We start from the raw sequence: 12,509 nt of genomic DNA, 5'->3' as shown, positions 1-12,509 counted from the left end.
GGCTTTAGTATTTAAACGTGCCAGTCTTTTCGGTGATGTAATTTGTGAAGTGGGGTAGAACCGGGCACAGCAGTTAGCGCTGTGAACCCACTGACCTGAGTTTGATTCCGGGCTGCAGCTGTAACATACGTGGTGAGTGTTGTTCAAACCGGAGCGAGTCCATCCCCCTTGACTCATCTGCATTTACCAGCACGGTGAAGTGTGGTTGGTCAAACACCGACATGGCGTGGAGGTACCATTATCCAGCAGTATATTGACAATGGGCTGTACATTTAATAAATAAATAAAAATATAAACCTAGTATTAATGGTTGGGCATTTTGTAAAAATTTGAGCACAATGCTTTCTTCCTTAATGTTTATCAAATCTTAGTGCAACGTGTAACTTAATCTTCATGTAGGCTGTCCAAAAATTTAGTGAGATCAAAGAGCATGCCAGAAAGGTTACTTTAATTACGTTATTGATGACTTCGCCTGTGGTGTCGTATTGCCTGGTTTGATGAGAGCACAGGTACGTGTGATAGGAAAGGTGCCATATATGCCTCAGTGAAATGGTGCTCAGTGAAAACGATCCCAACGTAAAGCTTTCGTGACTGCATGGATTCATCTTCTTGGTTCTTTCGGTAAAGTCACGTAGAAGGGAAATAATAAAGTAATAAAAATAATAAAACAATACAATAATTATTTTTATTATTTCCCTTCTACGTGACTTTACCGAAAGAACCAAGAAGATGGATCCCAACGTAACCATGGATACTCAGGCCTTCCGTGGAAATTGTATGCTTGCGTATGGCAATATGTTCAAGAGCTAAATGCCAATGTCGAGGTCTGCTCGCCATGAGGTCACTTCAGCAGCGAGTTTGTGTGGTTTTTCTATTCCTCCGTTGAAGGAGCTCACTATAGTACAGTGGGTTACAATTTAGTCCACAGTTTGGGTTGCATGGGCACACTCGTACTGTGGCCTGTCCCCCATGGAAATTAAAATAATGAATCTCAATGTGTGCTGTCGTAGTCAAAGGACATTGAATTGATTTCATGTCATGGCTAAAAAACATTGGCAAAGCAAAGTTTATATTACCCCTGTAAGTTAGTTTTAGAATTTATTTATGCTTAGCAAATTTGCTTTCCTTGGGAACAAATATGTTATTTTAGATGGTTAAATTAAATAAATGCAGTGCGTTATACAAGAAACACATTTTTTTACAACGCATAAAGCAGAGCCCCTTATGATCATAAGATAGAACAAACGAATGCTGAACACATCGGCGAAGGCTCTCGTATCCAAAGCAAAGCGGAACCTATAAATCTGATTCTCGGTGTGTGTCTGCAGACGTTATGAGTTCAGTATGACTTCAGTAGCACTGTTAAGGAAAGCCTTTGTGTTTGTAAGCATGGCGAAAAAAAACATTCGTCACCCGGTGTGCCTTCGGCAGAATGACCCAGAAAGTTTTCCAGCACAAGAGCCTTGCCTTATGGAATGCCTTGACAGTGGTTCGGTAGGAGTAATGGCATAGAGTTCTGATGGATTAACAAGAAAGGAAAACGCCTATAATGGTTTTCCTTGTTAGGACGAGGATTATGCTAAGGAAATGTAGATTTGTTGTACTCGTGTATGTATGTGTATGTAGTCAATGTTTTTACGCCTGAATGCGATATACAAAACCATGCCTGCATTCATGCTCCCCTTAACTGCCTTTGTTATACTATGTGTTGGTGGTTTTGGAATATATCTTCCTGGAATGTGATTTCCAGTGTTATTGCCTGCCAGCACAGCTGAAAGCAATATCAAATGACTGCAGTTTTGGTATCTGTTTTACAGGCCGAATTTTAAGAGTATGCCATGAAGTCTGATGAATGTAACATTAAATGAACGGATTTTTGTTTATCTTCATACAAAACAATCACCATCTTTTTAACAAGGCTACTCATTTAAATCGTCGCCAGAAACGTGCAACATATGAGAAGTGCTCTTAAAGTATTTTACTGTATTATACAGGGTGTTTCAAAAAGATGGCCCAATTTCAAAGCAGTATATTTCACGATGCCAACATGTTACAATTACACAAAAGTTACAAACGGTTTAATGAGTTATCAAGTTTGACTAACCATATTATAAATGTTCTATGTTCCCTCCACCTTCTGTACGGACAACATCGAGACAATAGTTGAATTCGTCCCAAACGCCTCTCTTGTCACGTTTTCCTCTGAGGTGCGTGGTCGCCCTGTGCTCTTCCCCGCACATAAACAGCCTGTTTCCTCAAATTGTCGGTTCGGTACCAACGACGAATGCTCTTTGACATTGGAGTATCAATGCCAAAACGCCGTTGAAACGCACGCTGCACCGCAATTACGGTTTCAGTTTTGCTGAACTGCAGAACGCAAAACGCCTTGTGTTGCGGGGTTACCATCTTGCGAATGACTGAGGCTAGGGGCTGTGTGTGCGCTGGGAGAGGCATCGAGCGATAATCATTGGAAACTCTATGCCCCGCCCTCTCTATGCCCCGCCCTCTCTATGCCCCGCCCTCTCTATGCCCCGCCCTCTCTATGCCCCGCCCTTTCAAGTGGTCAGAGTTTCATTCATGGGCGGTTCGTGGTTGCAGAGATATAGCGATTTCACATCGGGTCCATCTTTTTTAAAACACCCTGTATAATCATAATTAAACTGCACACTTTCAATGTTGGCATCATATATCTTATATTGTCATGTCTTTTTAAACAAAAAATTTAGTGATCTTCAATTGCACAGAACAAGAAGCTCTCAACACGATCGCATCCGAGATGGTGGCGAACACCTGGGACACTCTGAAACCCCAAATTAGCTTTTTGCATTGCCAACGGCGTCGCGGGACACGTGAAGGTTTATTGTGCATCTGTGTCGTTTTATTGAACAAATGATTCGGTGATACTGCGTTGGCAGCGGGTGCACAAACACAAATAACACGAAGCGTGTTGTCACCCAAAGCTGCCCTAAAAAGGTACATTGTAGAATAGGTGATGTTTCAGGTCATGGCCTTTCCACACCACACGTCTTACACGTGTAAAAACAAAGCATTAGACATCACACTCCTACCTGCCGTGTACGCGTCATCCAAACCCCGCTCTCGCCTGGCGCGCGATAACGAAGCCGGTGTTGTATTACATTACATTTCTAAGTATACTAATTTTTAGTATACTAGATTTGTGTTTCTATTTAATTTATACCTGATGATGATTGCTTGTGTTGCAATCGAAACGTCGTATGCTAGTATTTAATTTATTTTATTATTTTATCTTTATACGTGATTTTACCAAAAGAACCCAAGAATAATTGGAGAGGTTCTTTATGCATGGGTGTCTCTCTCATTGGATCGTGTATTTGTTTCCCTAGCACGTTTGATTTCTCAGTAAAATTGGGACGCAAGCTCAAACAAATTTTCAAAATTACCCCACTCTCACCATAAATTCCTCTACCTCTCTTATAGGATTGAGGAATGTAAACAGTTTCAAGTCCCTTTGATCCATTTAACCCTTACATTTCTTAAGTGCTACTCTAATCCCAATGAAATTATAATTGGCCTCAGGAAATGCAGCACTGAGTGAGTTATGCATTGACCTCAGCAGTTCTACCCAGAATATGTTGCAGCAGCAACATTTTGCTACGTAAATTTCAATTATAATTATTTGTTAATGTTTGATTGTTGAAAGGGGCCTGTCTGCTACTCAGTAGGTGACTTCATATGCCAAATAAAAAAAAACTGTAAATCGGGAAACATTTTGCCAAGTTTAGTTTTTTGTCAGACCCCATAGTATGGCTTGAAGGCGACATAAGAAATTGGTGCCAGAAGATGCTCACGACTTGAGGATATTGGCACAGGACAGAGGAAAGAGGAAACAAATGATGAAGTGTGCACTGGATACTTACAGGCTATCTGCCCATGGATCGTGATGATGATAGTATAAAGTGCAGTTTCCAACTCGTATTCGCTTTATTACTCTGACTCTGGCAACTCTATTTACGTGATATGATGAATGTCCATTGCCAAGAAAAATGCCTGTTATGTATTTTTACTTGCAGAGCAACACACAGCATTATTGGCGAATGTGTTGTGTTGCTTGCTTTATGGACATCGTCAAACTGTCGTCTAATAATTATAATTCGTGAATAAGGGATGATTCATGTACAGACACGCTGTATAATGTTTCAGAAACTTGGACGCTGAGAGAGAAAAGGTGAACAAAACCTGAAACTTGTGCAAACAATCATGAGAGGCATGCACTTGGAATTCCACGGAGACACTGAGAGAGCAATACTTGGGTTGTGAAAGATACGAACGTTATACACGAATGTTATTAACTACACATATTTGGACCATCTTATTTGACAGGTACTATTCTACTTTACCGAGTGTTGACATCCCCAGCGTTTAACAGTACTGCCTTTTTTGTATTTGGATTGTCAGCCAACATCGGTTACAACAACAAGTGCACCTATTGTTCTCTTTTAGCCCCGCCCACCCCCACAACACGTTCCATTCATTGGCTACCACATTCAGATAAGCCCCTCCCCCCTCGTCCCCCCTTAACTTTTATTTAAGAGCTTGTCTCTTGGAATTTTGCCTCACTTGATACAGTAAATTTAGCTGTGACGGTCCCACCTGATGATGGAGACTTGTGTTGCCTCCGAAACGTCGTGATTTATAAAAATATATATATTATTTCTATTATTTTTATTTATTTTCACCTACGTGACTTTACCTAAAAAACCTAAGAGTATGAATCCTTGCAGTCACGAAAGCTTCAAATCTAGAACGTTTTAGATTTGTTTTAAATATAAAACAATTGGGATTGGGCAGGACAGGTCAACAGAAGGGCCAATGGCTGATGCCCGAGAGAGCGTTTGTGGCAGAGATGGAGTGACGAAATCAGCTCGTGTGTGAGGGCACTACATGGATCCAGTGGCGGCTCCTGCAAAATCTCTCAGGGGGGGCAAATGTCTGGATGATTGATAAGGATAAGGTCCACCCATGCAATGGATAAATTAACAGCTTAAGCATGTAAAGGCAACTTAACTTCTTTAATATTAATGAAAAATAAAGTGACTCTTACAATACATCTTGTTTGTTTCTATACTCACTATTAAAACAAACCACTCAAGTTTATTTTATTAAAGATTCCACTAGGTGGCGACAAATTATATTGTTGGATGAAACGTGCTTACGTATGATGACGTAAGCACGTTAGGGCGAGCCCTCCCGGAAGCCATAGAGAATGCATTGCAGCGCCCCCGTTCGAAAAAAAACATCTTTGAATGTAAGTCTATGGGACCACTCGGGGCGATTCTCAGCTGGAGGGAAATCGCCCAAAAAGAGGCGGTACTCCACAGAACGTAGCATGACGCTGATTGGACTATATCCAGAGGCACAGTGACGGCTAGCGTGACTCTGTGGTTGAATGACATTGGTGGTGCGTCGCCCAATGGCCCTAATGAAGAAACCGCCCCTGCATGGATCGTTACATCGCGGGACCGGGAGAGATTGTTACAGTTTGGGGAAGGCCTTGATCTGAAAGTGGATTGATCATTGGTGATGGTGATGATATATTTAAATGTTACCCATGGTGTGCGAGATCTGGCGTATCTTGTGTTGTAGTTTCAGTGGCCCCTTGGCGAGAAAGTGGTTGCATTTGATTTGTCTCTTCCGCTTAGATGGTGCAAGTGCATGACAATTGTCAGTGTCACTGACTTAAAACGGTGTGAAGTGAACATTTTTGTTTGCCATGGTGTCATATTTTGTTTGCGAAAATAACCGAGGAGTCTAATCTTCGCCGATATGAAGCAGATTTCAACTCCTGCATATATGTAAGAATGTGATTAAACAAGAACATGATTTCACATGAAGGTATTTATGCATGTCACAGTAACTAAAGAGTTGATTGAGCTGTTGACTTAACAGTATCAAGGGAGAGATGAGATTTTTTTTTTAAACTTAGTGTGGCAGTAAAGAGGCTGGAATGGCATTCTGGAATTAAGTTAAATTACAAAAGACACTCACTACTTACGGAGCCAAGTTTGCCAAATGACTCGTGCAATACTTTGTAATCAACTTTGAAGTGTACACATTTCCTGATGTGTTGAAAACATTAAAATTAGGGTTTCCAGCCAGGTGTTGGGAGGGTTTGCACATCTGTGAGAGAGCCAGGGTCTTGGCATCAGGACCCACAAGCAAATAAAACGGCCTTGGCCACTGCGTTGCGGAGATTAAGAGATTCATATTCTTGGTTCTTTCGGTAAAGTCATGTAGAAGGGAAATAATAAAATAATAAAAATATCGGGTTTTTTTCTTATTATGTTTTTTTAAATTTCCCTTCTACGTGACTTTACCCAAAGAACCAAGAATATGAATCCATGCAGTCACGAAAGCTTTAAATCGAAAGATTAAGGGATTGTGTCCCCACTCACGGCCGCGTGGCTGTAGGTCCGCGTCAGTGCTCTCTAAATGAAGACAATCCTCAGCTCTGCCGTGTCTTCATGTCGCACGGAGTTAAATATGTATCCTCCTAATGATGGAGAGACGGAAGCTGCTGTGCAGCAACCTGGACAGCACACGTAAACGTATTCTTAGGTTTTTTTTTCGGTAAAGTCACGTAGGTAAAATTTAAAATTAATAAAAGTAAAATAAAAATAAAATAATATAAACGTGCTTTTGTTGTGCACAATTAACTGTACCCTGAACCCTCAAGCAGGGGGGGCACGGCTGATAGCAATCCGGTGTCGATGCACGGCGGTGGGACGCACTTGCGACGGCACACGATAGCGATCACTGCAATTGATTAAACTCAGCCACTCCCAACTGTGTGGTCTTCAGCGGTCATGCAAGGGGCCAACTCCGAAGCCTGTCGCGTCTGCTCAATTTTAAGTCTCATCTGCTTCCCCTAAGCTGGCCTATTGGCACAATGTGTGAACTTGGTAGTGCACTCAATGGAGGGAAGGGGAGCGGGTGTTTGATTGTAAGTGCATTTGTGTGTTGAGTGGGTGTGCAGTGGTGAATTCACTGCACTATTGAAAGACACTGCGTCATCATGAAAAATATTTAATGAATTCAAAATGTTACTTGTTCCAGTGTGGCAGTGTTTATAATGGCATTTAATTCATTTGTTTTGTAGTTTTTATGCTTGAATGATTTTCTGCATTACAACCAGTGGTTTTATATATATACAAAACCAGTGGTGACTCCTTTTATCAGTATCTTCCTTGTCTTGAGTTCGAATCCCAGCCAGCAGTCGGCATAGCTCATCATCAACTCAGACTACTCGCAAGGTGATTTCCGTTTCTCAAAGGCGGAGGGGTTCCACTGCTTTGGAAGTCAACTGTGTTTCGCCTTTGAGGAGTTTTCCCCTCGCCACGGACACGTGGAATTTCCACCATGGACTCGGTACAGCCAATGGAGATGAGAACCGCCTGACACTTAGATGGCATTCGAGATGATCATTGTAGAGTAAGTCTGCCGTGCATTTTATTCATTTTGTGTTCATCTTCAATTGTTACCCTGGAAATGCATGTATTGAATCTCTTTTTACGTGACTTTGTTGTGCTGGTGTGAGCGCTGTGGTAACCTGTGATTCAGTCTTTCATCAAATCAAGTTTTAGTCTTCCATTGTTCATGGAACTGATACTCGCATGCTAGTGCGTGCCTTTTAATACATCCAGACTCGATTAATGCAACTCCCCCAACTCCTGTTCCCAAATAAATACAGTACTGTCTATTCATTATGTAAAATTACTCCAAGTTGCCACTCTCAGGATGATTACTGGCACATAGACAACTCATCGTACAATGCCGGTCCTGGGACTATTTGGTTGACTTCCAGCTCAATACTCGATGCAATTTAAAACTTTCCTCCTCGCTGTCAAAACAGTTCACAACTTTGTTCTGCATTACCTGCACTATGTGGTTACTCCCTTGTCGGCTTGCAGTACTCGAGGTTTAATGATGAGAATACATTGCCTTTGATGGCGTTTGTTATGGCCATTATAACTTCTTTCAGTTGATGTTTTTTTTACGTGGCTGTTCCCAATGACGATTGATGTTGTTTTAATTGCACTCTGCTGCACGTGTTTTTATTTGCTGTTTGTAAAATATCTTAGAATGAATCCTGCCTAATTATTTTTTTGGTGCATGTTTTTTTTTACAATTATGTTTCAATTGAACTATCAACACCATGTCATGAGATAAAGACATTTCTGTCAGGAACTATGCAGCTAGCAGTGCATTACCCTGTGTCAGTAAACGGCTGTAGAAGATGATCGCACAGAACTGACTGTGAGGTCTGATTAACTGCAATATGGGCATGCATAAAAATTCCTGGAAAGATTGTTCAATGCATTTAAATAAATGGGAATATTTTTTTCACGGGAGCTGAAACTTTTTCCAAATCAAGTAAAAAAAAGACAGGTTTAATGTTTTATTGCTAACTAGGTTGAGACCAGCAACTTACAAAACAATCTTGAGTGCATTATTTAATCATTGGTGGCTCAAACCCATATTTTAATCCAGGATCTCGGAGGTATTAACTTAGTGCTCCGTCTCCTGAGTCTTCCAACCACCGATTTTGTCTTTTATCTTACAACCGGTTACATTCATTACCTATTGAACTGCTTTTAGTTTATCCTCCACTACAGGTTGTATGTATGTTGAACTTATTTCGCACCATACGTAGCCAACCGTGCTAGTCGAAGATGCTGGGGAAGGACAGCAACAGGCTCTATAAAAGACAGAGACCCAGACCTTGAACCCAGGTTCTCAGTGGTGTTGGCTCTTATTATCGCAAGTACAATAATGTTATCGTTTTAACCGCAGGTACCGTGCCTGGTTTGTGGTATCGGCGCAAGTTGGGCTCCACGTGGAGCACCGTGCAGAGCTGGAGACAGTGGAGGCAGATAACGGAGAGCAGATGCTGCTGCTGGAGCGCTGTGCCATGCTGCCGCAGGGCTCCACGCACGCTCGCACGCGCTGCCGCAAGGACAAGACATACAGCTACCCCGAGATCCTGCAGGTGTGCGTCCGCCTTGGTGGACTCCCGCCATGCTTGTTTTTAACCCTTTCCTATGCCCCTTCCCACAACGTTTTTCTTCCGATTCCTTTCCCATGTCGTGCACATGATATCATTCTAACTCCCCCATTAGCGATCCTATGAATTATCACGAATCGACATGGTGGTTTGAGTCACAAACGGATGCTTTCTTGTCTTGTTTTTACAGTCATGGATGTTTTTGTAAATGTAAGAAAAGCACATTGATCAAATGTAAAAAAGAATAGTATACAGATTTTTTTGTCAATCCACTGCTGGATGACGACCTTCCATGCCATGTTAGAGAAAGGGCTTGTTTGACCTTACATCGGTCACTATGGGTGGGTCAATGCAAGGAGCATAGACATGGGTGCATAGAAGAGTATATCAATGGATGTTGCAGTGCTGCCCACGACATAGTTCCACGGCAGCCTAGAGTGCCTATTATTCATGTTGGTCGTCCATCCAAGTGTAATGACAGGGTGCCACCTGGCGGCCTGGAGGGGTAATCGCGGGTTTGGGCAAGTTATACAATAACATACTAGAAGGGGGGCGTATCTGGGGTAAAGGTGAAAGGCGGAGTCAGTCGGGAAGCTCCGGGAACCTCCTCGAAGGTTCTGGAAGGGGGCGTGGCCGGAGGCGGGGCTTGGCCACGCCGGGCGGTATATAAGATGGACGGAACCAGAGGTTCGGGGCTGTTGCGGGTCCTGGCTGCGTCGCTGCTCGCCGTCTTTTCTCTTCGTCGTCTGGCCCCGTGGCCGATACTCTGCACGGCTCTCATTGTCGTCGTCGCTACGCTAGTCACACAGTTGTGTAGTTAGACGCCGACGATGGAGTTGTGTAGACGGGTCGGCTACGTGTAGCCATGTAGATACGTTCTGTATAACGCCCAGTGTTGTGCCCAGTGTGAGAATAAATAAGAAGCTCTCTACACGACGTGTCTCGGAAGTCGCTCACTACACGAGCACTATCCTCACTCAAGCCTGCTTGTACTACATGTTCTGGCACATTCCAGGCGATTTGGTCATAAGCAGGCCTGTACGGATTGCCGCTAATATCACGTGCCCCTGTATGAGCCTAAATGAGGATTTTATTTACCCAACTTTCACTGGAAAATCTGTGCAGAGCATCACAGTTCACAGGTGGTTTTCCAATGGCTTCATTCCATGTCGAGCTGGAACCAAATCATGATTATTTATATAGTTGCCACCGATACGTTTCTGGGTAAGGTACAGATTAACTCCAGCTCTGTGCCGGACACCCAGAAACTTAAACTTCATATTTCAATATTACCTACGTGCGGGGGCGGGGGGGCCTCCCCGGCTCCCTTCTTCCCGGAAGGGGGGAGGGGTCGAGAGGAACCCTACCCACCTTGACCCCTCCACTGCTATTTCCTTCAGAGTTACGTTTCTGAGTTGGCAGTCAAGAGAGTTGTTGTTTCGTACGGTGCGAAAGAAGTTCAACACGCGTGCATCTCCCACTGGCGCAGCTTCCGTGATTTACGAAGCAGAAAGGGGTTGGGGACCCCCCCCCCCCCACCCCCCTTTGCTGTGGTGTCCACCATGTCGCCTTGGTTCCTCGCAGAAGGCCTCCAGGGTGGGCCTGTCAGTTCCTGCGCTGAAGGTCGGAGCTGTGGCTCAAATGGACCATGAAGCAGGACTTGAATAATCTTGTCACTTAGGAAATGGCGGTAGAGGGGTCGCATGGGCCAGTATGTATGTATAGTTAACTTTTTTTGCACCATACGTAGCCAACCGTGCTAATTGGAGGTGTGGGGGGGGGAAGGAAAACAAACAAAACCAAAATCTAGTTATGCTGGCCTCTCAAGATACCTGAATCTTGCTCGACACCAAGCATGTTCGGTTGCTGGCCAATCCCGTATATGTTGTGTTATTACATTTCCTGTGCAAACACGCTATCACCGCGCCATCTGTATGCATCGCTCCGCAGCACGGCTCAACTTCTGCAGCGGACAAACAACCTAGTGCCTTCCACACCATGCCGGGCTGACCTAGCATGACCCTGGCGTGGCTCGGTTTGTACAGTGGAAAAGACGTGTTGTTTTTGTCCTACAGGAGGCTACGTTCTGCGTGGTGCTGCGCAGGGCTCGGCTGGGCCAGTCGGCGCTTAGCGACGCCATGCAAGCCGGCTGCATTCCCGTGATCTTCGCCGACTCCTATGTGCTGCCCTTCTCTGATGTGCTCGACTGGAAGAGGTGAGACGCGTATCGACCGAGGGCGCAGCGCCAATCTTCCCAGTGGGCAGAGGAAGTGTTGTGTTTGTGTGCTGTGTAATAACCCAGCGCAACGTCCCATGAAACTTGTTTTCTGAGTTTCATTTCTGGCCACGGCTTTCATCAATGTTGAGTAATAACAGGACCAATCTTGTGCCACTCCTAGGTCGGCTCTGCTTTTTTATGTCGTGCCTGATGTGGGGTGTAAATACTAGCTAGCACTGGGGAGGCGAAGGCCGTCGGTATGGTGCTGTCCACACCCACTCCATGCCGTCCTGAATAGGTGCCTGTTAACAGCACCTTTCTTAACAACCTGTGCGGGCTACAGGGAGTGTCTTTGTTGTGCTTGTGTTGTGCCTTTCCATCTGTGACGGATAGTTGAATGTTCTCATTTGAGCAACTGGGCACTGGATAAAAGTACAGGATATGTGGTCCTTCCTTTGTTACTGACGCATTGGCCAACCCATTGTTTCCACTTGTCACAATCTTGTGTCATTAGTTAGAGGACAGCAGATAGGCAACGTTTAAATAAATGCTTCAAAGCAAAACTGATGTCGTTTTAGGGTGCCTCTCATTTGTATGGCCTCCTGTCTGCAAAATTTGCAGTTCACCATCTTGTTTTCTGCTCATGTCGGTGGCTAGGAGATGTTAACTACCTTGCCTGGTATACAGGAGGTCCCGGGTTCGATCCCGAACATGACAGCTGTATATTTGAAGTTTGCATGTTCTCCCTGTGGTCGTGTGGATTTTTCTCCGAGTCCTGCCGTTTATCCCTCTACATTTAGAAACATGCGTTAAGAGTATTTGTCTGCTATAAATTTCCACGTGATGAGCCTCTTCGTTGTGCTATCATTTGCGGCCAGGGCACTTTTGAAAAAGAGCTATACAGCTCAGTTGGCCTGACTTGGTAGAATAAAAATAGTTTTATTTTCATTTTTTAGTTTATTACACTGTCTTTGCTCCATTGCTTTGTTGTAGTGTTATCCGAGAGTGCAATTCTAAATGCAATTCTAGCCCAGTGTTCCGATTCTGAGACTTTTAGAGAGACGTACATTTTAAAAGCTGGGTTAGAGTGAAATGTATTAATGAATACAATTTTGCACGTCTGCCACATGTGGTGCATAGACAGGGCCTCGCTAGTTGGTCTGCTAAGTGACAACACGCCGTATTGCGATGGCACCCGCTTATTGTCAAGAGTTGGGAACACCAAATGAGCGGTTATTCTGCCTGCGT

General features: G+C 43.9%; 1 protein-coding gene across 1 annotated transcript in view; it reads left to right on the top strand.

Moving 5' to 3' along the window:
* Positions 1-12,509, top strand: part of EXT2 (exostosin glycosyltransferase 2) — a 74,110-nt gene that overhangs the window by 19,856 nt on the left and 41,745 nt on the right. The window contains exons 6-7 of the mRNA XM_078601479.1: positions 8,833-9,028; positions 11,119-11,258. Coding sequence (XP_078457605.1) covers positions 8,833-9,028; positions 11,119-11,258 — 336 coding nt within the window. The remainder of the gene's footprint in view (positions 1-8,832; positions 9,029-11,118; positions 11,259-12,509) is intronic.

Source organism: Lampetra planeri, chromosome 16, assembly GCF_965212315.1.
Source record: "Lampetra planeri chromosome 16, kcLamPlan1.2.h2, whole genome shotgun sequence".
NCBI lineage: Eukaryota > Metazoa > Chordata > Hyperoartia > Petromyzontiformes > Petromyzontidae > Lampetra > Lampetra planeri.
The sequence above is the reverse complement of the archived record's forward strand: the minus strand, read 5'-3'. Positions and strand labels throughout refer to the sequence as shown.